This window comes from Ambystoma mexicanum, chromosome 14 (genome assembly GCF_040938575.1).
Source record: "Ambystoma mexicanum isolate Mex_15411 chromosome 14, UKY_AmexF1_1, whole genome shotgun sequence".
Classification (NCBI taxonomy): Eukaryota; Metazoa; Chordata; class Amphibia; order Caudata; family Ambystomatidae; genus Ambystoma; species Ambystoma mexicanum.
Genome location: NC_090940.1, coordinates 202,890,415 through 202,915,991, shown reverse-complemented (window position 1 = coordinate 202,915,991; position 25,577 = coordinate 202,890,415). Strand labels below are relative to the sequence as shown.

Genomic DNA, 25,577 nt, shown 5'->3' with positions numbered 1-25,577 from the left:
AAATACATGGGCAGGTGGGCAGGGGGGAGAGAAGAAGAGAAAGGGAGAGCGAGGGAGCCACAATAAGAGAAGGGGAGAGGGACAAAAAGAGACGGGGAAAGGGAGAGAGAAAAAGAAGGGCAGATGGAGGGACAAAAAGACAAGGGGGGGAGTAGAAGAGAAGGGGAGGTGGGGACAAAAAGAAGGGGAGGTGGGGACAAAAAGAAGGGGACGGGGACAAAAAGGGGAGAGGGAGGGAAAAAAGAGATTGAGTGATGGAGGGACAAAAAGAGGGGGAAAGGGAGTGAGGAAAAGAGAAGCGAAGAGGGAAGAAGAGAAGTGGAGAGGGAAAGACAAACAGAAGGGGAAGGGAGGGACAAAAAAGAAGTGGAGTGGGAGGGATAAAAATGCAAGGGGATGGGGAGAGAAGAAGGGAAGCGGGGGGAGAGAGAAGAGGAGTGGGAGGGATAAAAATGCAAGGGGATGGGGAGAGAAGAAGGGAAGTGAGGGGAGAGAGAAGAGGAGTGGGAGGGACACAAAAGTAGGGGAAGAGAGTGACAAAAAGAGAAAGAGAGAGGGAATGACAGAAAGAGAAGGGGGGAGTGAGAGAAAAAGAGGAGGGGAGAGAGAAAAAAGAGGAATAGAAGCACGATGCTCAGTGCAACTGCTGTACTCATTAACAGTGTCAGAGGCCTCTACATGGATCTTCTAATGGGGGAGGGAATACATGCAACATTTCACTGAAAAGCTCTGGAACATACAGTGCAGCAACAGGGAGAACTCAGACATATTTTGTATTGTAACGTTTAAAATCCATACATAATTACATGTTACAAGGTCTAAAGAGTAAACACGGTCTTTCTTTTTCTTTTTTACAATGTAAGAAAAGAAATCTGCATTATAGGAACAAGATTTTGATGTTAACATTAAACACTTAGGTTGAGCGCTGTAGGGTTTAAACTCACCGCAAGAGCGAAGAAGACCATAAAGAAAAACGATAAACTACTTGTGTAGCCAAGAAAGCCTGTAAAATAACAGTAAAATAAAAAGCAATTTATTTGGAAAGTGATCCTAATACGCAGGCAGGGCGGGCATGGTTTGCATTAGAGCGCGCGGTATCTGGAGCGAGCATTCCAGCTGCCTGTCACAGATCATTCCTGCAGTTTTGTAGGGCAGAATTGGAACTGGCTTACCACTAATGGCATGCTGGAAGTACAGGCTGCCCTTTAATGTTCGGCTGTAAAGGTTTTATTTTAGAATGGCAGGCAGCACACTACTGCAACCCGAGTGGTAGGCAGAATCTCTAAGCAGCTCCAGCCGCACCTGGCTTTCTCGACAGGAAAGGCCGCATATCCCACGGTTCTGGCTCTTCGGGAGAGCGGGAGAATGGGGGGCAGTGGGAGGACACACGCCTTCTGCTACTTACCTATCCTGGGGAGCAGGGCAAGGGGAAAGACGATGCAGGCTGCGGCGACCACCAGCAGTAGTTTCCCATCCAGATACCACGACCTATAGGAAGAATAGGTGCATGTTACACTGGGGCTCAACAGCAATAAGAACCTGGCAGCGCGGAATGCCGGGATTGAGCCGGGCCTCTGAATGAAGCAGACAGCTGGAAGGCGTAGGGATGGGCGCTGTGATCGAGTGAGCTAGCAAGCGATCGAAACACAGTGAGGTAGCTAGAGCGAGAGGGAGGGGTAGCGACACAGTGAGATAGCTAGAGAGACAGGGAGGGGTAGCGACACTGAGATAGCTAGAGAGAGAGAGGGAGGGGTAGCGACACAGTGAGATAGCTAGAGAGACAGGGAGGGGTAGCGACACAGTGAGGTAGCTAGAGCGAGAGGGAGGGGTAGCGACACAGTGAGATAGCTAGAGAGACAGGGAGGGGTAGCGACACTGAGATAGCTAGAGAGAGAGGGAGGGGTAGCGACACAGATAGCTAGAGCGAGAGGGAGGGGTAGCGACACAGTGAGGTAGCTAGAGCGAGAGGGAGGGGTAGCGACACAGTGAGATAGCTAGAGAGACAGGGAGGGGTAGCGACACTGAGATAGCTAGAGAGAGAGAGGGAGGGGTAGCGACACAGTGAGATAGCTAGAGAGACAGGGAGGGGTAGCGACACTGAGATAGCTAGAGAGAGAGGGAGGGGGTAGTGACACTGAGATAGCGAGAGAGGGAGGGGTAGAGACACAGTGAGATAGCTAGAGAGACAGGGAGGGGTAGCGACACAGATAGCTAGAGAGGGAGGGGTAGCGACACAGTGATATAGCTAGAGAGGGAGAGGGAGGGTTAGCAACACAGTGAGATAGCTAGAGAGAGAGAGGGAGGGGTAGTGACACAGTGAGATAGCTAGAGAGAGAGGGAGGGGTAGCAGCACAGTGAGATAGCTAGAGAGAGACAGGGAGGGGTAGAGACACAGTGAGATAGCTAGAGAGAGACAGGGAGGGGTAGCACCACAGTGAGATAGCAAGAGATCTATAGAGAGAGAGAGCATGAGATGGCAAGAGATCTAGAGAGAGTTTGAAAGATATCAAGGGATCGAGAGACAGCGAGATAGAGAGAGAGAGAGAGAGAGAAGGGGATAGCAAGAGATTAAGAGAAAGTGAGATAGTAGGAGAACTATACAGAGAGTGAGATGGCAAGAGATCTAGAGAGAGAGAGTGAGATAGCAAGAGACCTAGAGAGAGGGGGATAACAAGATATTAAGATAAAGTGAGATAGGAAGCAATTTAGAGAGAGGGTGATAGCAAGAGATTAAGAGCGAGCGGGATAGCAAGAGATCTATATAGAGAGAGTAAGATAGCATGGGATCTAGAGAGAGTTTGAAAGATATCAAGGGATTAAGGGACCCGGAGATAGAGAGAGAGTGGGATAGCAATAGATTGAGAGTGAGCGAGCTAGCAAGGTAGCGAGAGAGTGCGATATAGCAAGAGATCGAAAGAGAGCGAGTGAGAGACAGCAAGAGATTGAGAGACAGTGAGATCGAGATTTGTGGAAAAAATAGATAGCAAGAGCTCTAGAGAGAGATAGCAAGAGCTCTAGAGAGAGCAACGTAGAGAGAAAGGGGGAAAGATGGCAACAGATCAAGAGAGTCAGATAGCAAGAGAGAATGTGAGATAGCAACAGATCGAGAGAGAGTGAAATATAGCAAGGGATCAAGAGACAGTGAAAGAACAAGAGCTCTAGAGAGAGTGAGAGATCAATAGACAATGAGATAGCAAGAGATCTAGAGAGAGCGAGATATAGCAAGAGATCAAGAGTCTGAAAGACAGCAAGGGATCAAGAGACTGTGCGTTAGCAATAGCTCTAGATAGAGGTATCGAGAGATTGCGAGTGTGAGAGATATCAAGAGATTGATTGATTCATAGGTTATTTGTAATGAGCCTATACACAAGTGCTTCAAGGCACAACCAGGCAGGAAGGGGAAAACAGGGAAGAACAAGGCAATCTTACTAGGCCTAGTATCCTTTAGATCGGGCAAGTGCGAAGACAACAAGTGCAGAGGAGAGGAAGGGGGAGAAGTGCATCCAGTGCAACAGTTACCTGGGTTAAGTGCAAGGAAGGCATGGCCTCCAAGGTGAACAAGCCCCAGAAGTGCAAGGAAGGCGAGGTGGCAGTGCAGGAGGGCCCGAAGGCAAGTGCTAGGGACTGGACGGGGGGGGGGGGGCAGGTGTTCTATATGACTCAGAGGAGCACCAGGCAGCCAGTCAACATAACTGAGCAGGAGGAAAAGAGAGATAGCAGAGGGAAGGCAGCGAGAAAAAGGAGGGGGAAAGGTTAGCAGGGGAGAGGCAGAGAGAAAGAAGAGGAGAGAATGAAGGGCTTGTAGAGCTTCTGGAACTTAAGGAGGTCCGGCTCAAGGCAGAGAGTGGCAGAGAGGCCATTCAGGGATGCACATGCAGAGGAAAGAGATCTACCACTCAGTCTCTGCTTGGAGAAGCGAGCGACCTGCAGAGAATTGGAAGTGGATGAGCGGAGGGCTCTGGAAGGAAGGTACTTAGGAAGAGAGCGTTGGAGATAGTATGGCCCCCCGGCAAATCTTGTGGACGATGCAGACGTCTTGAACTTGATCTTTGCAGCCACCGGGAGCCAGTAGAGGGATTTCAGAGCCGGGGAGATGCAGTCCCTGGGCTTGAGGCCAGGGATAAGTCTTGCAGTCCTGTTTTGGATGAGTTGCAGAGGGCGGAGGGCAGAGTTAGGTAGATTGAGAAAGAGGCTGTTGCAATAGTTAAGGCAAGAGAGAACCAAGGCTCTGGAGACAGTGAGCTTCTGGGGGAAGGTGAGAAAAGGTAGAATACCTCTGAGGAGGTGCAGTTGGAAATGGGACTTTTTGGAGAGGTCTGTGATGTGTGGAGAGAAGGAGAGAGTGGAGTCGAATTTGACCCCAAGGGTTTTTACCTCACAAGATGGTGAAGGCAGAGGACCAGGGGAGGCTGGCCAGAGTGAAAGGGGAAAAGCGAGAGCAGGGGTGCCAATGAGAAGGATCTCAGTCTTACTGGCATTAAGGCAGAGATCATTAGAGGTGAACCATGCTTGAATAGCAGAAAGACAGTCAGGGATGAGCAATGACGATGCCGAGGGAAGCCTGAAAGAGAGCTGCGGGCCTTCCGCATAACACTGAAAGTTAGCTGAAAAGGTAGCAATCAGGCGAACCAAGGGGGCCAGATAGACATTGAAAAACCAGAGCAAGAGGATAGATCCATGGGGAACACCACATGTTGAAAGTGTGATGGAGGAGAGGAAGGATCCAAGTTCAACCTGGGAAGGTTGGTCCAAGAGAAAAGGATAGCCATGCCAGAGCATCTCAGAGACGGGTGATCAGGATGTTGTGGTGCACTGTGTCAAAAGCAGAAGAAAGGTCGAGGAGGATGAGGACAGAGGGAGAGTTGGAGTCCAGGTTAGAGAGCAAATCTTCACAGGTGTTCAGGAGAGCAGTTTCCATGCCTCTGGCTGCTCTGAAGCGATTGATAGTAATACAGCAAGAGATGGAGAATGTGAAAGATACCAAGGATTCCGTAAGACAGTGAGATAGCAAGAGATCAAAATACAATGAGATATCGAGAGAGGAGAGAGAGAGAGAGGGAGTATATGATAGCGAGCAGTCGAGAGAGTGTGAAAGATAGCAAGGGATCGAGAGACAGATAGTAAGAGATCTAGAGAGAGAGCTAGCTAGAGAAAGAGTGGGAGAGATAGCAAGAGATCGATAAGTGAGATAGCCACAGACCAAGAGAGAGTGGGCGAGTGATGGAGATAGTGTGAAAGGTAGCAAAGGATCAAGGAACAGTGAGATAGCAAGATAGCGGGAGAGAGGGAGATATAGCAAGAGATCGAATGAGAGAAAGTGAGAAATAGCAAGGGATCAAGAGTGTGTGAAAGATTGCAGGGAATCAAGAGACAGTGAGATAGCAAGAGATCTCTCTCTTTCTAGAAAGAGAAAGATAGCAAGGGTTCGAGACACAGTGAGATAGAAAAAGATTGAGAGACAATGAGATAGCAAGACCTCTAGAGAGATTTAGCAAGAGAGAAAAAGGGAGAGATAGTGAGAGATCAAAAGAATGAGCTAGCAAGAGATATATAGAGAGTGAAAGATAGCAAGGGATCGAGAGACAGTGAAAAAGCAAGATATCCAGAGAGAGATAGATCAATAGATAATGAGATAGCAAGAGATCTACCGAGAGTAAGATCTAGCAAGCGATGAAGAGTGTGTGAAAAATAGCAAGGGATTGAGAGACAGTGAGATAGCAACAGAGAAGAGAGAGAGAGGCAGTGCAAGATCGTGAGCGGTCTCGAGATCAGCAAGAGATCTAAAGAGCAAGAGAAAAAGTGTGAGAGATAGAAAGGGATCGAGAGACCGTGAAATAGCACGCAATCTAGAGAGACAGTGAGCGACAGTGAGACATCGAGAGAGCGCGAAAAAGAGAGCTAGTGAGAGATGGCAAGAGATCGAGAAAGAGAAAGTCAGAGAGAGAGCGAGAGATCTGGACTGCCCTCATCTCTGCAACTGGGGCATATGACCTCCACCAGCCAAGTCTACAACTGCTGAAAGGCCCATTTATTTGAGGAGACAGGCCCTTTTAAACCGTGTAACCAGCAAGATTCAAAGTCCCTGAAATTCGCCTCTGCTTATTTATCTGCCTCGCCGCCAGTGGCTACCAATTTACCCAGAGGTTATGTTATCTTATGCACAAAATGAGACCTTTAGGCAGGCTCAGCGTGGGTACTGTTTGGAGGTGGTGGGTTTCCCTACAGTGCAGACCCTATAGGGGGTTTGTACTAGCAATCTTCTCACACCCTGATTGGAGGCAGATCTTGAGTTTTAATTAGACTGTTATGGCTTGAACTGGGCGAAATGGTTTATCTGGGATGGTGAGCTCATATAATGGACATTGGGCCTCATTACAAGTCTGGCAGTAACCCTGCTGGTGCTACTGGTGGGTTGCTGCAGGATTCTTAATATTTTACCGGCACCTGACTTCCCGGTGCCACTGGGTGATTCCAAGTTCAGCAGCTCGGGAAGTCAGGCACCGGTAAAATCTAAGTCCCCATTCCCATAGAGTCGTATAGGACTCTATGAGAGTGGGGACTCGGAAGCACCGGCACTGTTTCTAACGGTGCTGCCGCTTCCTTGACGGGTCTGCCTACCGTGGCCACTGTGCCCGGCAGGCTCAGACCTGTCGGGCACTGCAGCTCCGGCAGGCAGACTCATAGTTTGCCGGGCCAAAAACATGGGTGCCCGTGAGCTTACAGGCACCCTAGTTTCCAGACCGGCAAACCTGTAACGGGGCCCATTATCTTACAGTAGTAGACCACAGTGTAGTGGCTCTGTCCAGAACAGGCAATATTTGCACATAACGCAAGTGGCCTATTCATTTCAATCGACTGCACTGATTATCGGTTATAAATATCAACTCTTTAAAAATTCTAGTGCATTAACCATTACTGTAAAACTGGTGACACGGCACAAGCACCAGAAGGTAAATATTATAGGCCAGAGAAAAAGAAGCATGCGTGAAAATTAAAGAAAAAAGAAGAAAAACCTCTTTGCTAATGTCTTAAAGCTGCCATTCTAGCTCCCTGCCCATTTAGTGTCCATCAAGGGAGCCCCCAAGGCCCCTCCCTGCCTTTAGTGCACATGGATGTCATTGCCCTGCATCCAAGAGGGGTTGGGTTACATGTTGTGACAGGGTGAGCGAATGACTGCGAGGCTGAAAGATTCTCGGGCTCGCTCATTTAGGGGAGCTGCTCGTTGGGCTCCGCGGCGGGATTCTTGGCTAGGAGCCGGAAGTCTGACCATTTGCTTCCAGATTTCAATGGCATGGTCTGACAGCTGGGGCGCCGCCGAGGGTTCAGCTGCAGAGCAAGCCCCTCACGCCCTCCTGTAGTGAAGAGATATTTATTATTTGATATTCTAATGCCCAAATCCGCACATGTAGAGTTATCGATGGGTAGCTATCAACTACAGGCTGACGTTTCACCCTGGGGTTCTGAATGGCATCTGATGAACGCCAAAAGCAAAGCTCAACTTGTCCATGAGGTCCCTTGGAACGAACACTAAGGTGGATTACACACCGTATTTCAATACTCTCCATCTATAATTTTATGTTGTGTATGGTCCACGTGCCTCCATTTTTCACCCCCTCTGTCGAACCCATGGATCACCATTGCTGCGCTGGAGAGAAAGGACATGAGGGAACTATACAAAATTTAACACACTAGTTCCCTCTCTCCGCACAACAAACCAAAAATTAGAAACCGACATAGCTGGCAGAGAATAGGACATACCATGTCATAAGACCACCAAGATCCTTAATGACCTCCTCACAACCAATCAACATGTTCAGCAATCAGTCAATAACTACTGATATTGACTGCATTCTGAACATTCTAACTTCAAAAGCAGACAGGGAAACCACAATGCACTGTTCGGGAAAGGTTTCTTTCAACAAGGACCTTCCTTTGTGAGGGGGGGCTTTTTTTTCTGTGGCACTGCCCTGTTTAACACACTAGAGAGAAAGCCAAATCATGGGGACATGTGTTCACTTTATCATAGATAAACCATTTACTTTTCTGTGACAGCTAATGCATGTTAAAACTGCTCGAGCTTAGCTAAGTTTTCAATTAAAATACTTAATTTATGAAGCCAACCTTGTTAGTTAAACCCCTAGGTCCACACCCCCTCCGCTCCATACACTACTTACTTAGACTTGGGGAGCTGCTCCTCAGTGTTTCCTCCCCTGGTTCCCTGAAGATCCCCTCCTGCCAGTTGCCCGCCCTCCCCTGTTGCTAGATCCACTCTCCCTTTTGCTCTGCTTCCCTCATTGTGTTCTTCCCACACTCCATTCATTCCCGAAGCTATGTCTGCACTCAAATACACTAATAATGATAATAAATGTACAAAACTACACATTTAATTTACTGAGTTTCTCAATTTTACTCACTATTAAAGTAACATTTTTACTTCAACACCAAAAGCCCCAAACCTGCATGTCTACTACCACTATGTGTCTATATCCTTATAGACCTGGTGTGGGGCATGGGGGGCATTATCGCTTGTAATAATGACCCTTATGCAACGCATGGCACTCGGCTTCACCTCGGGCCATTATTTGGTGGCAGGTTATTATCCCGCGATAATGACCCCTGCCTTGGTCTATACGGCATAGTGTTAAATATTAATTGCATAATCCTCCGCCGTGAAGTCACAGCAGGAGGACACAGCATCCAGAAAGGGAAATAGTTACCAATGCCTCCTCCTGGAGGTCAGACCTCAACTGTAAAATCAAGGCAAACCCCAAAAACGAAATAGCCACTTCCAGTGCGCCGGTGTGGATTCTCCTAACACAGGCAGGATTTCTCTGCCAATCGGGCAGCATCGGAGCAGGTAGGAAGCGGGAACTCTGCGCCAGCGGCACGAACGTACCCCAGCCATAGACTCCCGCCTGCCTTTTAAAACACTTTGTTTAAAAAGATTTACTAAACCAAAACGAGGTATTTATTTGTAATCCTCGATGCTAACCCTGGTTCAAGCATGGAAATAAAGAGTATACACACTGAGTCCGTAGGAAAATATTTTGACAACGGATGTACTTTCTCCACAACTTAACTGAAAGCATACGTATTTATGCGTTGCCTTAATTTCGTTTTGAAACGGAATGGGGGGGGGGTGGGGTGGGGCTCATGTGTTCGGGATTAGGATCCAGCTCGCAGCCTAGATCAATTATGTAAGGCCCAGGCACAGACAACTTAATTACATCGGTTGCGTGCCCCCGACTCGAGGCCTGCATTTTACGAGAGCCCGCACATTCCCGGGGCTAGGCAGCCTCATCCGCAGGACTGACTCCCCGCTCTGGCCACACGCAACCTTCGGAACTGGAGACGGGCCTTTGCAGTCCGAGCCCCCGTGGCCGGCCCGAGGAAGCGAGCACTCGCCACGAGCCTGCCCAGTGCACAGACTGCATTTCATCAGATAAAGAAAGTGCGCCGATAACATGGCAAATTGATACAAGGGGTCACTGATGGGGAACAGCCGCTCGGGACGCCCCACGGTCAAGGATTATATAGGGTATCCAGTGTCACTTGACCACACAGGGGCAGGCAGGCGGGCCTGACGAGGGTCCGCAGCTGGAAGGAAGCACATGCCCGCCCGCAGGTCGCTACACCGAAGAGGCTGCTTGCTAGCTTGCTTAAAAGTCATCAATATTATCAGGCACAAAGAAGTGCGTGTCTAAACATCTTCTCTAACGCCCCTTTAAGAGTCAGGTGGTAATGTCAAGAATAGTATTTTAAAAAGCCTCTAATGTTTTGGGTTCGCTTGGGTTATTTACGGCATAGGGTATATCCAGTAGAGGGAACACGCGGGCTCAAGTCGACATTTTTCTATACATGACGGCGTGTTGCAGATCTTTAGATAGACATATCCCTTATAGTTAGAGCCAGCAATTTAATAGTAAAATCTGTTCTCTTGGCAAATGCTCATTTGTCCTGTGCCACTTGCTTCAATTGGGAAAAACAAGGTGAATTACATTTCTATATTTCACTTCATGATATGTGCACTTCGTGTGACGTCACTTCCTACTAAGTACGTCTGGGCCACCCACCTTTTGTTTTTTAGGACTTGAGCCCCGAAGAGGTTCTGCATTGGGTAAAACATATATATATATATATATATATATATATATATATATATATATATATATATATATATATATATATATATATATATATATATATATATATATATTTATCCCATGCCATCCTATGGACGCAATGCAACCTCAAATAATCATTATTTGGAGAAAAGGGGGGTTGGGAGCACCGGTAATGTTTGGCTAGCGCACTTGTGCTCGTTTCCTTGCGGTGGGTGCGTGCTAGCAGCCTGTTGTAAGAATCCAATGGGGCAGTGCTCAATGCCCCAGACGAGGAGTTTGCAGAATTGTTGGGGATTCTTTCGAAAATGGCGCTGCACATGTAGTTCAAGTGTTTCGATTTAATTTCACTGGCGGTCTAGTTGTTGAGTTTCAGTTCAAAGACCGAGGAGAACGTATTGGTGCCATTGGTTTTTAATGTTTACTAGAAGTGTCGACACGTGTTTCGACCACATGGGGGTCCTTATCAAGGCGGGTTGGTTTGTCTCAAAGTGGCCATGCATCAGCCATGCAATACGGGCACTTTATCATCGTACTTGAGACAAACCCACCCGCCTTGATAAGGACCCCCATGAGGTCGAAACACGTGTCAGCACTTCTAGTAAACATTAAAAAGCAATGGCACAAATGTAACCAATAAGTTCTCCTCATTCTTTGAAATGAAACTCAACTAGACCGCCAATGAAATAAAATCGAAACACTTGAATTACATGTGCAGGGCCATTTTCGTAAGAATCCCCAACAATTCTTCAAATAATGATTAGGTGGTATTTTAAAAAGAGAAGGTATTTAATGTACCACAGGTTTTTAACATCCCTACCACTCATAAAGAGGCCCTGCCTACGTTGTCGTTATGCATGCTAAAACCTATGCCTCGTACTGCCCAGCCATGGACCACCACAGACCGGAACATGTTCCTTTAATTAGATATGGCCCATGTGCGCCCAGGATGCCAGTCTAGTAACTGCCATAGCTGCCCTACTTCAGCAGCTGCTGGCCATAAGCATATGTACAAAATATACAAAGAAGACATTTACTTCCAAATAAAGAAATGATCTCAATGCTCTATTTAAGCAATAAGCCCCAAGCTGGGGTGGGGCGGGGAGAATTACTGCTTCAGGTACTACCCAGGGGCCCTTGAATACAGGCCCGAGCTAAGCGAGGGCCTTTACACATGCCCTGGGGCAATACCCAAAGCAGTAATGCCCCCCAGCGAGGGGCTTATAATAGATTCTTTGAGGAAGTGGCATATCACAACTGAAAGAAAAATGAAAAAAAAATGGCTACCATGGATCGGGGAGAAGGGACCCTTTCCATGGCGGCCATTGTCGTGCCTGAGAGGCACCCGGCGCAAAAGGAGAGAAGAGCAGGTAAATGGAGGGGGCTTGTGTGGGATGGGGGACAGGAGATGCAGAAAAGGGGTGTGTGAGTAGGGGAAGGGGACGCGGGAGAAGCGCATACATACTAATGATCCGGCAGTGAAAGATGGCGGCCTCCAGCTCTGAGGAGGCTCGGAACTGGGCTGTACTGTGTGGTAAAGCCCCCGCTCTGATCCTACTCATTTGCTTGGAGACCTAAATCCTGCCGCTGCCGGTTACAAATTAACGACAATGTATATTTGCTCGTGCAGCTGAAAAGAGGCACACCATAGTATGAAACAATGAAACATTTACCAAATTCTTAACTATTTCAGCATTGACTTGTGATTTCTTTTTAGATTTGACCATTGCAATGGCCTACCAAGCATTGGCCAAAATCTAAAAGCGCAACACGGCAAGTGACAGTGCTAGGACATGCAGCGAGAACCGATACGTCAATCACTTCAATAGCTAGGATATTTCCTTAGGGTTTGTATGAAATGGCTGTGCTTACCCAGTGTGATCACCACTCAAAAAACCTGCGATCGCTGCAGGCAGCTCAGTCTTGATGATGAACAGATAAGACGACATTGCTGCGGATACAAATTGTACCAGTTTAGTATTAACGAAATACAAGATTAATCTCAACCATTGTACATGGTGGAACCTGGGCCTACAATAGAAAGAAACTAATGGGTTTACTTTGATAGCACTAGATTGGAAGCTAAACTAAAATCTAGAGATGAAAAAGCTGTATGCAAAATCACTGTGCCTGCCTCTTAAGTCTAGAATAAGGTTATATCATATGATGCCTTTCATATGGAAAACCTTTTTTTTTTTAAACGGATCTTTATATTCAAAAGTCAATTTAGGAAAATAGTGAATTACAAGATTCATTCAGAAAATAATAATGTATCCAATTATATGATATGCAGAACATCTCGCTCTCTCAATCGAAGACTAAAAAGGCAAAATCCGATCTCTGCGGACTCCACTAAAAACTGACTAGCAATGGGTGCAGGAAGCAAACAGGGCACATTACAATGTGTTCAATGGCTGACAACGCAAACATACTTACACACACGCGCACACACACATAGCGTTTGTAATTTCATTATCATTACTCTACATATTTTGTACATCATGATGGTACAGAGCCATTTTAAAGGTTACATGTCAGTTTCAAGCGTAAATGTTAATGCCACCCGGGGCAACTTCAGCCAGATTAAAGCCATTCCCCGTTGGAGTAAGCATGCCTGATTTGGTGACGCTTTCATATTTTACATGCAATGCCAAAAATGCTGAAATATATATATCTCAAATCCGCCGGCTTAGATATGCTTGGTTATTTACATGCACCTAAATGTTATGGAGTAATGGCCATGCAAAAAAATGAACGATACAAACAATTACATATAAATTAATAAATAAAGGAAATTGAGACAACTTTGAAAAGGTCTAAATGTATCAATATGTTATGATTAAATCCATAAAATAATTCCACTATGGGATACTTCCCTTACTTTTGAAGCTTGAATACGTAATGAAACTGATACAACGCAGTAGACACACAAATAGGATAGTACTGTCAACAAACTGGTTGGAGCCCCCCGCCCCCTCCCGCCCCCTTTGTTTTCCACATGCATAATACACACAACAGATGAAAGACACACGCTGGCAATCTCTAAAGGTTTCCGGGGTTCTGGCGCGTGCAGTAGGCAAGCGAATGACACGAATCCAAAACAGTAACTGCACGCAAATAGGGAGAACAATTGTGGGAACAATTCAACAACTAACGAAAAGCGTCGAAGATGGCCTTTTTTGTTTGCACTAGTTTGTGTATTTCAGAGGGGCTGGCCAACACTCTTGCACGCATTAGTGTTAGGAACCTGCACCGACACTGATGCAATGGGCTCTCTGCACACATCTGGTTTATGGGAGCGGCCTTCAAGGACCCATCATAGTGAAATGTAAAACAATAAAATAAAAAACATTTCTATACCTGTCTTGTCTGAGGGATAGAAAGGCAAGTGTGGCAGCAGCATCTCGTACCGCTGCAGCCACACTTAAAATCCCTGTTTATGAATTTCTGATGCGCTTTATAATGCACAGAAATGCCCCTTTTTTGTTCAACACGATAGAACACGATATTGCTGTTGACTGAGTGAACGCACAAGTGCTTAAAGTGGATGAGTGCTTAAAGCAGATGAGTGCGTGGAGCGTATCGAGTGCGCAGAGGGGACGAGTGCGCAGAGGGGGACGAGTGCGCAGAGGGGGACGAGTGCGCAGAGGGGGACGAGTGCGCAGAGGGGGACGAGTGCGCAGAGGGGGGTGAGTACGTAGAGGGGGTGAGTGCATAAAACAGATGAATACATAGTACGCGTGTGGGCATAAAGCAGACGAGTACCTGGAGCGAACGAGTGCCTGGAGCGCATAGAATTGCATGACGCATATAGTCCGGTTTGGAATGCAGAGGACATTTGAAAGAGCATATAACCCATCATATCACACCACCACGCTTACTCTCTCCTTTACATCACCACTCAACTAGAACACAGAGATACTAAGACACCATTCGGTATAAGTGTTCTCATACCAACATCCGCTGCTTACTCCACATCATTCTATGTAAACACTGCTGATTTCACACCCCCAGCCAGGCGTTCTCAGGCCTAACACAGCCACATCCTTTCCGGATAAATCCTGCCAGAACGAACACATTCTCCTGATCTCTCAACCACCACACCTACCGCTAAGAAGCAGCTATTACACGAATACCGCATAAGCTGCACACATACCCGGTGCTCACACGCACTTTTTGACTCTCCCTACTGATCTGAACTTTGGTTCCCAAGGGCGTTCAACCTACCAGCGCCTTCAGTCCATACCAATGGTATAAAAGGCACTATATAAGTGCAAAATAACATAACATAACAAATGTGCAAAGGTGCTGGGAAAGGGCATCTTAATGTCGGCATCGTGTGTGCACATATTTAGATGCCCTTTGTGAGTAGGGCACAACTCATTTCTTGCACCAAATGGCACTTCGCCCTGTGTGTCAGACATCAGATGCTGGAGCCCAATATTGACACGGGTCAGGAAGCCCCTGCTACTCTAGCAGGCATCACCTGCGTAAGTTCAATAGCTCGCAGGGCCAAGATGTTATGTTAGAACATGAACAAACGCATTAAAAAAAAATAAATGTCTCACAACACCCAAGGCAATTAGACATCCTTCACATATTCACGACACTCCTACAAATAATTGTCATTTTAAGCCAAACTCTTTACATAACAAAACCACTCAGTCTCACACACGCTGGAAGCTTATGCCACACCCACAACTGCTAACCAGACTTCTCTGGACAACCGGCCGACGGAAACTTCCAGACACGCAGGAAACACGAGACGAAAACTTACAACACGCACACATACACACAAAAGCAGTGTGCCATTTCAGACCTCTCACAATTTTAAGATGCAAACACTTGAAAAAGAACGTGTGAAGCAGAAGACACAAAACAAAATCAGAACAAAATAACAAAAAGTCTATGCCACCTCAGACATCTCATCAATTTGCGCACAACATACGAAAACACACACACACACACACCTCTGAAGAAATCTGTGACCATTAAACATCCATGCATTTACACATCTAACAACCAGTCTCATCAGACTGAAACAGGGACGTTTTTATGGGAGGGCAATAGGGGCACTTGCCCAGGGCCCCCACCTTGGAAGGGCCGCACAAGGCTGCTTGATCTAAAGAAGACACATTCCTTTGTTCACCAGACTTAAATAGCACACATCAGGATATTGTAGGGCATGGTGCTGAGGCTCTAAACCTACTGTCTGTCTGTTTTGGCACGTACATTCTGCCTCAATCAATGTATCATGTAATGCTTTCTGTGTTCACTGTGGTATATATAGTTTGTGTGCTCGTCGTTGCGGCACCATACCTGTAGCATTCTTCGCTTCCTGTGGGAATTATGTTGATCATGTGCAATAGCCAAATTTGAAATGCATATTGGTAAATTGAGTGCCAAAACGGTTCAGAAGTTAGCTCAGTGTGTTAAGCACCTATTGCAGAGATATGTGTTCCTATGCAAGATTAGAAGAACACATTCTTTTAAGGCTGGCTGAGCCTTTTCTATGTCTGAAGTTTATAATCCTGCCTGCGTATGCACTTGGTCTTGCAGCAGAACAACTGCTATCATCAGCAATGTACCTGTACTAGATAAGGGTTGCTATAAAAACAAACATGGTATCCTTATGGTGAAGGTCTAGAATTTGGTTTGTTCAGATGGGGTGTTGTAAAACCTAGGCAATCACCTCCAACTGTTAGTCCAAGAAATGAATAAGTATCCACATTTGGAACCAAAGCATTCATGCTTGTATCCTGGCGTTGCCAGCAGACAATACAGTGATCCTGGTCAAATCATCTAATATCTCGTACATTACTGTACTGTCTTCTGTGAAGTTTGCCTCCTCGCATGCTGGTGGCATCGTTTAGCCCATTACTTGATCTTTCTTCTTATGTAAGCCATTTGAGTGGAAGCGGTGGTAGACAGAAGGGAGCAGATCAGATGGTGCAGGAATCGGGAAAGCATAATTTAAACTATGCTCATTTGCCACAAAAAAAACGCTTTACATTTTTGTAAACGTCAAAAGGGTTTTCTGCACGTTTATAAATGACAATTTCACAAGCCAGTGTTTTGGAACTATGTTAAGCTTTTACAATTCAAAAGACCACCCCACAATAAATCTGTTAAATAAACGGATCGGTATGCTGGTACGTATATACTTCTCTTGATGGAGAGAATGAAGCTAGAATTATTCTGTGTTACACCCTTCTATAATATGTTTTTTTTTAAATTGTCATGTTTAGTAATGCGATTGGTGTACTTTCCAAATCAGTTTTATAAAATGAGACTATTTTAGTTCATGGTAAGAACTGGTAATGAAAGTGTTGAAATGCAGAAATTGCAGAGTTGGCACAAATCACAGATTCACCCTTAACCAGTGTGTGTAATGCTGGGCATCTAATTTAATCTTGTATTGCCTAACCTCTCAAAATTGCCAGTCCCTAAACCTTTCAAAATTGTCAGCCCTTCAGAGAGATTTCATTCTCAGGATGTGATCTTCAAAACAGCCTCCCTCATGGTTGCTTACACTATAATAGTGAGCATTCATATACTGCACACCACAGGCACTTTATTCTTTTGATCTCTAATGGCAACACTATTTGAAAACCATGTCCCACTTATGATCTGTCTGTCTGGATACAGACACCTTCCTGGTAGCTTCTAATCTGCATCCACTATCTATGCTATGGTATGTGTAGCTTTCTCCTTCCTACCAATTGGTCTCCTCTATCCATGCGTGAGCACGTTTGAATTCTGTGAGGCAGCAAATGTGAGTTCTCTATTCTGGGTTGCATGTAACTTTTATATACAGTCCTGCATTAATACTACAGGCTGCATACCATCCTGGATTCTATTGACGAAAAGTCTCCTGAATCCATGCTAGAACAGAAGTAACCTCTTCGTAGACTGATAATGTTGGCCTTCAAATTGTGCTTGTTGATCATTCTGATTAGAGCAAGAATGAAGAGGGTAAAGGGAGTAAACATTCTTATTTTTAAGTGACTAAAGCAGGGGAGTAACCAGATGCAGTGCGCTCAACTTTCTTGAATCATGTGACAATGCAGCAGAAACTACACGAGGTTCCCTTTGGTACCTCAAAAGGTAATAGACAATCGCGATTATGGTGTATAGTTATACTGCGCAAACAGACTTGTAATCTGTAGTAGTCAATACTATTCAAATAAAATTCTAATCTTATAAAATGGTCAAGAAATATGCATGCAGCCGTCCGATATGTGATGGGTGATTTATTCTAAACACAGCCTTATTTTTAATGCGTAAGGCAGCATATCAACATATGGGTTGTTATTGCGGCGGGGGGTGGGTGGGGCACACCTTCTTGATCACTTAATTCCTTTGGTTTGGTGCAGGGGGCCCCAAAGATGTCCGTGCCCAGGATCCCAAATGTGCTTAAAATGGCCCTGGACTGAAAGAGCATATAATTCTGGTATGCACACAGCAGTCTTCAAACATATAAACACTTGCGGTCCTGCAACACAGAAGCAGACATGGACACTTTACATCCTGTTCGGAAAACATTTATACAAACATCCTTTAGTGTGGAAAAGGATGAAGAACGTTACACAGGAAATTGGGTAACTTTTTGTTTTTTATAAAGACTTAGGGTACTAGTGCATAAAAACCTAAGGCCCGCAAACATTGCAAATTCCAACATTAAGGTTTCTACAAACATACCGTGTACATTAAACATTTTAAAATTTTAAACTAAGTCCATCCCTCTACAAATCAAACTTCGACTTGCACTACTTAACATGCCCTTGTAATATTAGGTTGATTACTCACTTTACCTACAGTAGTGATGTGTGATCGGCAGCGGTGTACTGCGAGTGAAGGGCGCATTTTCATAATTTGGAAATCTTTAAAGTACAGTGTTTGTAGCAACCTATATGTTGCATTTCAAACATGTGAAGACCTCTTTTGTTGCTTAACTTTTTTTTTGTCACCTAACCTACGTACTCCTGAGTGATCACCATACACTGCGCACAATTCTTAGAAAAGTAATTCTATAAAATATGTGCTACAAGGCTGCAATAGCGTTGATACAATTCCCGGGCTGTGGGAAACCCGCTAACCAGTTTATTTCATCCTAGTCAGGCTTTATTTGGATGATGTATATATTTGGCATGATGCGTTGACTTAACTTCTGGGACAGGTTGGGGTTATTCCATCCAGTAGCTTTTAAAATATTTGACAGGGAAGGGGCTGCCCCCTTCTCCCCAAAATATAGCTGTGGGCCTCATTACGAGTCCGGTGGAAACCATGCCGGAAAAACCAGCAGGTAGTCGCCGGACTCGTAATGATCTACTGGCGCCTGACTTGCCGGAATAACCAGGGGATTACAGCCCTGGCGGTCTAGTAAGTCAGGCGCCTGTAATATGTTGATACCATTCCCGTGGAGTCCCATAGGACGAAATGGCACCTGCCAGCAGACTTGTAGTTTGCTGGTTCGTAAACAATGGTGCAGGTAAGTTTACTGGCACCGTTGTATCCGGACAGGCAAACTTGTAATGAGACCCTATATCTCCCATGATGCTTTGGAGCAGAATATTTTTTCGGGAATGAAAATCAGCCCTCTTTGTGTGTTCGATGCATGCGATTACCACAGTATTACTGAGGGAATGTGAAAACGAAAAGTAGAAAAAAAGCTATTTGGAGAAGTAAAAAGGATGAAATTGCACCAGGCTAGAAGTGGGAAGGGGGGAAGAGGATACCATGTGAAATTGGAGAGTTGGGGGTGATCTGGGGAGCCAGTTACAGTTCAAATGTTTTTGGAGAACCTCGTGAGATTAACACTGTAATAATGACACTGTAATAATGCAAGACACTCTCGGAAAAGAAAATGCGTCACACCAACAAAGGAGTGAAAGAGGGCCAGGGAGGGGAAAAAGCAGCTGAAGGAACTGGGGGGACTATGGAAAGAGGAAGGAGGCACTTGGGGAGTGCCTGTGAGGGCAAGGAAGAGCTTTTAATTTATTTTCGAGCATATTTGCATTATTGTGGGAATACCAGGGGATTACTGTAGGTCTGAGTATTTCATTGCCGCTCTATCTATAGTTCATTATCGGGGGAATCCTGCAGGAATCAGAAGAGTGTGAAAAAAAACAAAGACATGTTATAGCTAGTGGGCCCATTGGCACCTATTGGTGCAATATGTACAGTGGACATGATCAAAGGCCATGGCTAGATGGCCATGCAAGAAACCTACTGGTGCCCATGTAGAATAGCAATGGCTGATGGTCTCTCCCTCCTCCTGTTTGACTATTGCGACTATCTACAGGCTCCAAAGCCCTATCACCTCTTTTCTTTCAGAATGGGCCGATTTCCCCTCCTCTCTCCTGTCTTCCACCTCCAGTCTTCTTCTGGGTGCTTCAACATCCACTTAAGACTCTTCAATCAAGGCCTCTACTCTCTTCCGTGACCTCTGCACCTCTCTCCCCCTCTCTATTCTCCTCTGAGGCCCTTCCCATTCAGCTGGAACCACTCTCGATGCCTTCATCAATTCCAATCTCTTGCTCTCTACCCCACTCTCCACCCCGCTATCCTGGTCTGACCACACCCTCGTTTCCTCCCACCTGGGACCCCTCTGCCCTTTGACCGAGACTCCACCAGCTATGCCAGCCTCATTTGCGAACATCCGTCAAATGAAACAAGTGTCAGTTGCTGGTTTTGCTTCCACCTTAATCCCCACCGACTCAACTGCTGACTCTGCTCTCAACAATCTATCCGTTGTTATCACTCACCCCTGATATTCTTGCCGCTGTCATGAGGATCCACCAGAAAACCTGTCTCCAAGTATAACACTTGATACAACTCTGATCTAGCAGCCCTGAAACGCAAGCACCGAGCTGCTGAACGGAAGTGGCAGACCTCAAGCTCATCCTCGGATAAACTGCCATGTTGCCTTCTCCAAAGGCAATATCGTCTATACATTTGCTCCAAGAAGAGGGCTCACATCCAGACCTGCATCTCCAGAGCTTCTAACATCATAGCCAAACTCTTTAAAATCTGCAAGGAACTAGCTAATCCTTCTGCAGTCTCTACTTCGCCTCTTCCTTCCCAGGGACTCTGCAATGCACTGGCCACCCACTTCACTGCTAAAACCCAGGACACCCTCACTTCTGTCTCTTCCTCCTCATCCCACATGCCCCCCATCCTCATATCCTCCTGCTGCCCTTGGCCCTTCCTCCTCCCCCTTATCCACTCTTTCCTCTTTTTCCCCTACCACACGGACAAAGTCACAAGAGTTGTCCCCTCTATAAAGGTCTCTTCCAAACAGGTCTACCCCTGTTCTTCCAGAATTATCAAGGACAATATTGGCTCCCTTGCCCCCCCACTGTAACGCTCACCTGGTATCCACGGGGACATCACTCAGCCTGTTCTGACCTCTTACGACCTCAAACCCTTCCCTGGAGTCTACCCGACTGGAGACTGGGCCTGAAACACAGGAATGGTAGAGTTTATCTCCCTATTGTCTCTGTGTGCTTGAACACCTTCTTCCCCGGGGTCCATCTCTTCCCTTTGATCCCGAGCTCACCTTGTTTTCTTGGAAAGTGTGTTCTCCGTCCTCCTTTCAGCGCAGGGGCGCGTTGATTGATGCAGGCTTGTTGCTGCCTAGTTACTTCACTGGCAAGAGTCCGACAGGGAAGTATAATGAGTCTTTTGAACAGTTCTCTAACTTCGTTCTTTTCCTTCCTTAGCTGATGGCCGGCGTCCGGGGATGGCGACGTGTTGCTGAGAAGAGTAGCGCTGAAGGTGAGTGCGATGCGCGTTGCGACCCTTTTGTATTTGTATTGAACAGAGTTCTTTTTCGGTGACTTTTAGGTGCTGCGACGTTTTCAGCGTGGATGCCAGTTATGAAGAAGAAATGCAGTGAGTAAGCGCAGTTTGCGGCGCCTCTAGATGTTTCCACGCTAACCTGGAGTGTCTTTTCCCTCTTGCAGATGGATGAGAAGTTCCGGAGACAGAGTTCCCCCAGAGCGGCTGGGATTCAGGTAAGCGTTTGAAGCTCGTATAGTCTTTTAAAATAAGTGAAGATTTTCTGAATGCTTACTAATGCCTTTTTTTCTGTTCTTTTCCCTTTTCCTTAGGAGGTGGCGCGCCGGGATGGGAATGACACCGCCGAAGATGCCCGCAGAACGGAAGGAGCGATGAATGATGGGCAGAAGCGCCGCAAGGTAAGGCTGTTCCTAACGGTGTTCTTGTTCTTGCAGGAGCTGAGCGCAGAAAAAAGATGCAGGCCTACTGGAGACCAATCCGAACACGGTGAGTGTCACGCTGCAGGTGCAGAAAACACAAAGCATGTTTCTCAGCTTGGGCGTGGCTTAAATAGTCTCTGGGTATCCCACGTGTCTTTGGGCTGAACCACACCCAAAAGACTAGACTGCACATGCAGTTCTGGGAACCAAAATATGTGGGGGCGTCCATCTTGTCCCCATCAATGCACTACAAGTCCAATCCCCAATGTTATCCTATGGGAGTGAGTGAGTCTGGTGCCACAAGCGCCAAGTCTGACTCCAAGTGGGTCTTTGGAGGGATGGAGCGTGTACATGATCGAGGGCTGGGGACATGAGGGGCAGGAATCATGACAACCACTTGCAGATTTCTGCAATCACTCTCTTGCCACTGGGTCTTTCCCCTCTTCCCTCAAGCACTCTCTTGGGCGCCCCCTTCTGAAAAAGCCTTCTGCCGATCCCTCATGTCTGGCCAAGTACCGCCGGATCTCTCGCACTCTCTTCCTTGGGAAACTTCGTGAGAAGTTGGTCTTCCCCCCAAACTGACCCAGCATACTGAGCTTGTTGGTTGCCTGCACAACCATCAATTTGGATTTTGAGCATCCAGAGGCACAGGAACAGCTCTCCTGACCACCTGTGAAGAACTGCTTGCTTCTCTTGACTCCAACTCACCCGCTGTTCTCATTGTACTCGATCTCTCCTCTGCTTTTGACACGGTTAACCACTCTATCCTTATAAAACGGCTCCACGATACCCTTGGTCTCTCAGAGCGGGCACCGGACTGGCTGACCTCCTTACTCACTGACTGGCCCACCCAAGTTATCCTGGGTTCTTTCTCCTCATCCATCTCCACCGATGGCCTTTCACAGGGCTCTATCTTTTCGTCCTGGCTCTTTAATATTTATCTTGCACCTCTTGCTCACCTTATCTCCACCTTTTCCCTGCACTCCCAGTTTTATGCAGACAACGCTTCAGACTACCCTCTGCATCTCTTCTGACCTCCTCTGTCATTCCCGATTGCCTGTCCGCCATCCAGTCTTGGTGTTTTTCCCAACAACCTCTGTCTCAATGCCAGCAAGACTGAGATTCTTCCCATCAAAACTCCTGTCCCCTCTTTTCTACCTTCACCCTGGCCACCCTCAATGGGCCTTCCTCCCACTCCTTTCTCTGAGACGTGTTATCTTCAACTCCCCTCTCTCTTTCATTCCTCACATCATGGACCATGCCAAGAAGGCCCATTTCCAACTCCACCTCCTCAGGGGCATCCTCAATTTCCTCACTTTCCCCCAGAAGCTCAACATCTCCAGAGGTCTGGTACTCTGCAGGCTGGACTACTGTAACAGCCTCTTTCTTAATCTACCCTCTTCCTCTATGCGCCCCTCCAGCTAATCCAGAATAGGGCTGTGAGACTTATCCTTGGCGTTAAGCCCAGGGACCATCTCTCTCCAGCCCTAAAATCTCTCCACTGGCTCCCGGTTGCTGCAAGGATCACATTTAAATTCCTCTGCATCATCCATAAGGCTGTCTGGGGCCAGGGACCAGGCTATGTGCAACTTGCTCTCACCAAATACTCTCCTTCCAGATCCCTCCGATCCTCTGGCTCCAACTCTCTGCTTGTCAAGAGCTTCTCCAAGAAGTGAGCAGACAGCCGTTCCCTCTCTTCTGCTTTCTCCCTCCTCTGGAACAGCTTCCCCCTCTCTCTCCGTCTTGAGCCAGATCTCCTCATGTTACGCAAGCACCTCAAGACATTCCTCTTCTCCTCCCCCTTCCCTCTCTCCCTCCCGTGCTAAACCCCCCAGTTGCTGTGATTGGTGGCGTGGGCCCTTATGGGTCCTTCTGGGTGCTGGCTTTCTGTCCGATCATCTATTTATTTATTTTAGTATTCATCTGTTTTTCCTTTGCTCCGCACTTTCCACTTCAACCCCCTTCCATGCACTTTTCCCCTTTCCCTCTCCCATGCACCTGAGCGTTCACATTGTCACTGGGCTTAGTAAGATTGTTGTTTTTGTTCTCCCATGTTCCCCTTCCTTGCCCTGTCCTGCTCTGAAACACTTGTGTACGAGCGCGATACAAATAAAATATCAATATCTACAGCACCCCCCCCGATCCATGCACTTGCCTTCGAGCACCACGTGGTGTGTGCTGCTTCACATGCCTTCACTTATCATTTGGGTTGGTGACCCCTCCTCCATCCATTGGTCACTGCCTGGCACTTACCTGTTGCCATCACAAACGGCTCCTGCACTTGCCTGTTGCCTTACAACTGTCTCCCTGGCACTTCACCCCTCTATGGATCCCCCAGCACTTACCCCCCCTCCCCTGTCCCTACTCTCTAGTAGGACCACCTTTGTTCTGTTATTTTGCATATTCCATTGTCTTGTTGTTTCCCTTGTTCCCTTCCGCTTTCCCTGTGGGCGCTTTGAAACACAATTTTCTTGATGCATAAGTGCCTTATAAATGCCCAATAAAATAATTAAAATGAATAAATAAATGGCTAGTAGCCACCAAAGAAACCTATTGGTGCAACATGTACAGGAGCCAAGGCCGACGGTCATGGCTACTGGGCCCCAAAGAAACCTATTGGTGCAACATGTAAAATGGCCGCGGCCGAAGCCAAAGACAGTGGGCTGAAAGAAACCATGTTTTTTAAAATATACAGTGGGCACGGCCAAAGGCCATGGCAGGTAGGCCCCAAGGAAACCTATAGATGGAAAATGCACAGTGGCCATGGCAAAATGCCATCGCTAGTGGGTCTTAAAGAAACTGACAAATCGAGGGAACTTGTGCCTTCTCCCTCATGGGATTCGCAACCGAGGAGACCCAGAGTTAAGATAAACATCACTGCTCACATCTGCTGAATTTCAAGGTCGTCTCTCTCCCTCTCCCTCTCTCCCTCTCTCCCTCCCTCTCTCCCTCCCTCTCCCTCCCTCTCCCTCCCTCTCCCTCTCTTCCTCTCTCCCTCTCTCCCTCCCTCCCCCCCCTCTCCCCCTCTCGTTTGGGGAAAAACCTTTCACCTGAAATGTGAAAATAGGAAAGTCCATTTGAGCCAAGTCACACATTGCACAATGCCACCTAGTAGCCATCGCTGGAAGTTCACCTCCAGTTCTGAGCCACAACAGCAAGGAATTGTGGGTATGCAAATTAGCTGAAATGCAGACCTTTTTCTCCTGGAAATTGTCTTTCTCGAAGAGGGCAGTGCTACCTTATACATAGATTAATCAGATGAGTCGAGCAACTTAACCATAACGACAAGGCTGTGTATGTATATATATATTATTGTATTTTATTCATATAGCGGGCCAAGCCCTTAGGCATCTGGGCACATTTCTTATGATTGCATGAATAACGGTTACATAGACATTGTTTACATATTTGAAGTTGCATGATACATTTTACATATGCGAAGGTGAGTATTTACATAACAAGACATATTTACACAGAAGTGTTTAGTAGTAGTCGCGGCATGTTGGTGCATTTGGCAGTAAGCAGAGCAGGGATAACGAGTGGGCAGTTAGGCTTCATTCATAATGAGCCAGTGTTTTACACTCTTTTGGAATTTGTGGTAGGACGGTTCCGATCTGATGCTAGTGGGTAGGGCATTCCAAGTTTTGGTTGCAAGTACCAGGAAGCTTCTGCCACCTGCCTTTTGGAGCTTAAACCTAGGTATGATAAGGGCCTTGGATTGGGACGATCTGGTCAGTCGGTCCGTTGTGTAGAGTTTGAATTTATCGCACAAGTACATGGGTGCTCGATTATTCAAACATTTGAATGTTAGAGAGAGGGTCTTAAATTTGATTCTTTGGTTTACTGAGAGCCATCGAACACTCTGCCTAAGCTCTGAGATGTGGAGTGTTCTCGGAAAGTTAGTTGCTGCTCTGAGCGCATTGTGTTGATATGTTTGCAGTTTTTTTTTAGGTTGTGTTGATTAGTGCCCAAGTATAGGGCATTGCAGTAGTCTAATTTGGTAAGTACTAATGCCCTGGCTAAGGTAAGGCAATTGTCAGAGGTCAGAAATGGCCTGCAACCATTCATGAGCTTGCAAGTGCAAGCAGTAGTGGAGGCAGTAGCGTTGATTTGTCTAGCTAAAGAGAGGGTTGAGTCTATGTACATGCCTGAAGTTTTGACCTCCTTCGAGACCTTGATGTCATTGCCATTAATGTTGAAGGTGTTAAACTGGTTGTCGGTTTGTTAAGTCTGG

The 25,577-nt window shown here is 46.5% G+C and overlaps 1 protein-coding gene across 1 annotated transcript in view; it reads right to left on the bottom strand.

Annotated features, from left to right (window-relative positions):
- SLC38A6 (solute carrier family 38 member 6) overlaps window positions 1-25,577 on the bottom strand; it is a 490,235-nt gene that overhangs the window by 222,073 nt on the left and 242,585 nt on the right. The window contains exons 6-8 of the mRNA XM_069638925.1: window positions 11,994-12,072; window positions 1,406-1,488; window positions 945-1,003 (exon numbers count right to left, since the gene is read on the bottom strand). Coding sequence (XP_069495026.1) covers window positions 945-1,003; window positions 1,406-1,488; window positions 11,994-12,072 — 221 coding nt within the window. The remainder of the gene's footprint in view (window positions 1-944; window positions 1,004-1,405; window positions 1,489-11,993; window positions 12,073-25,577) is intronic.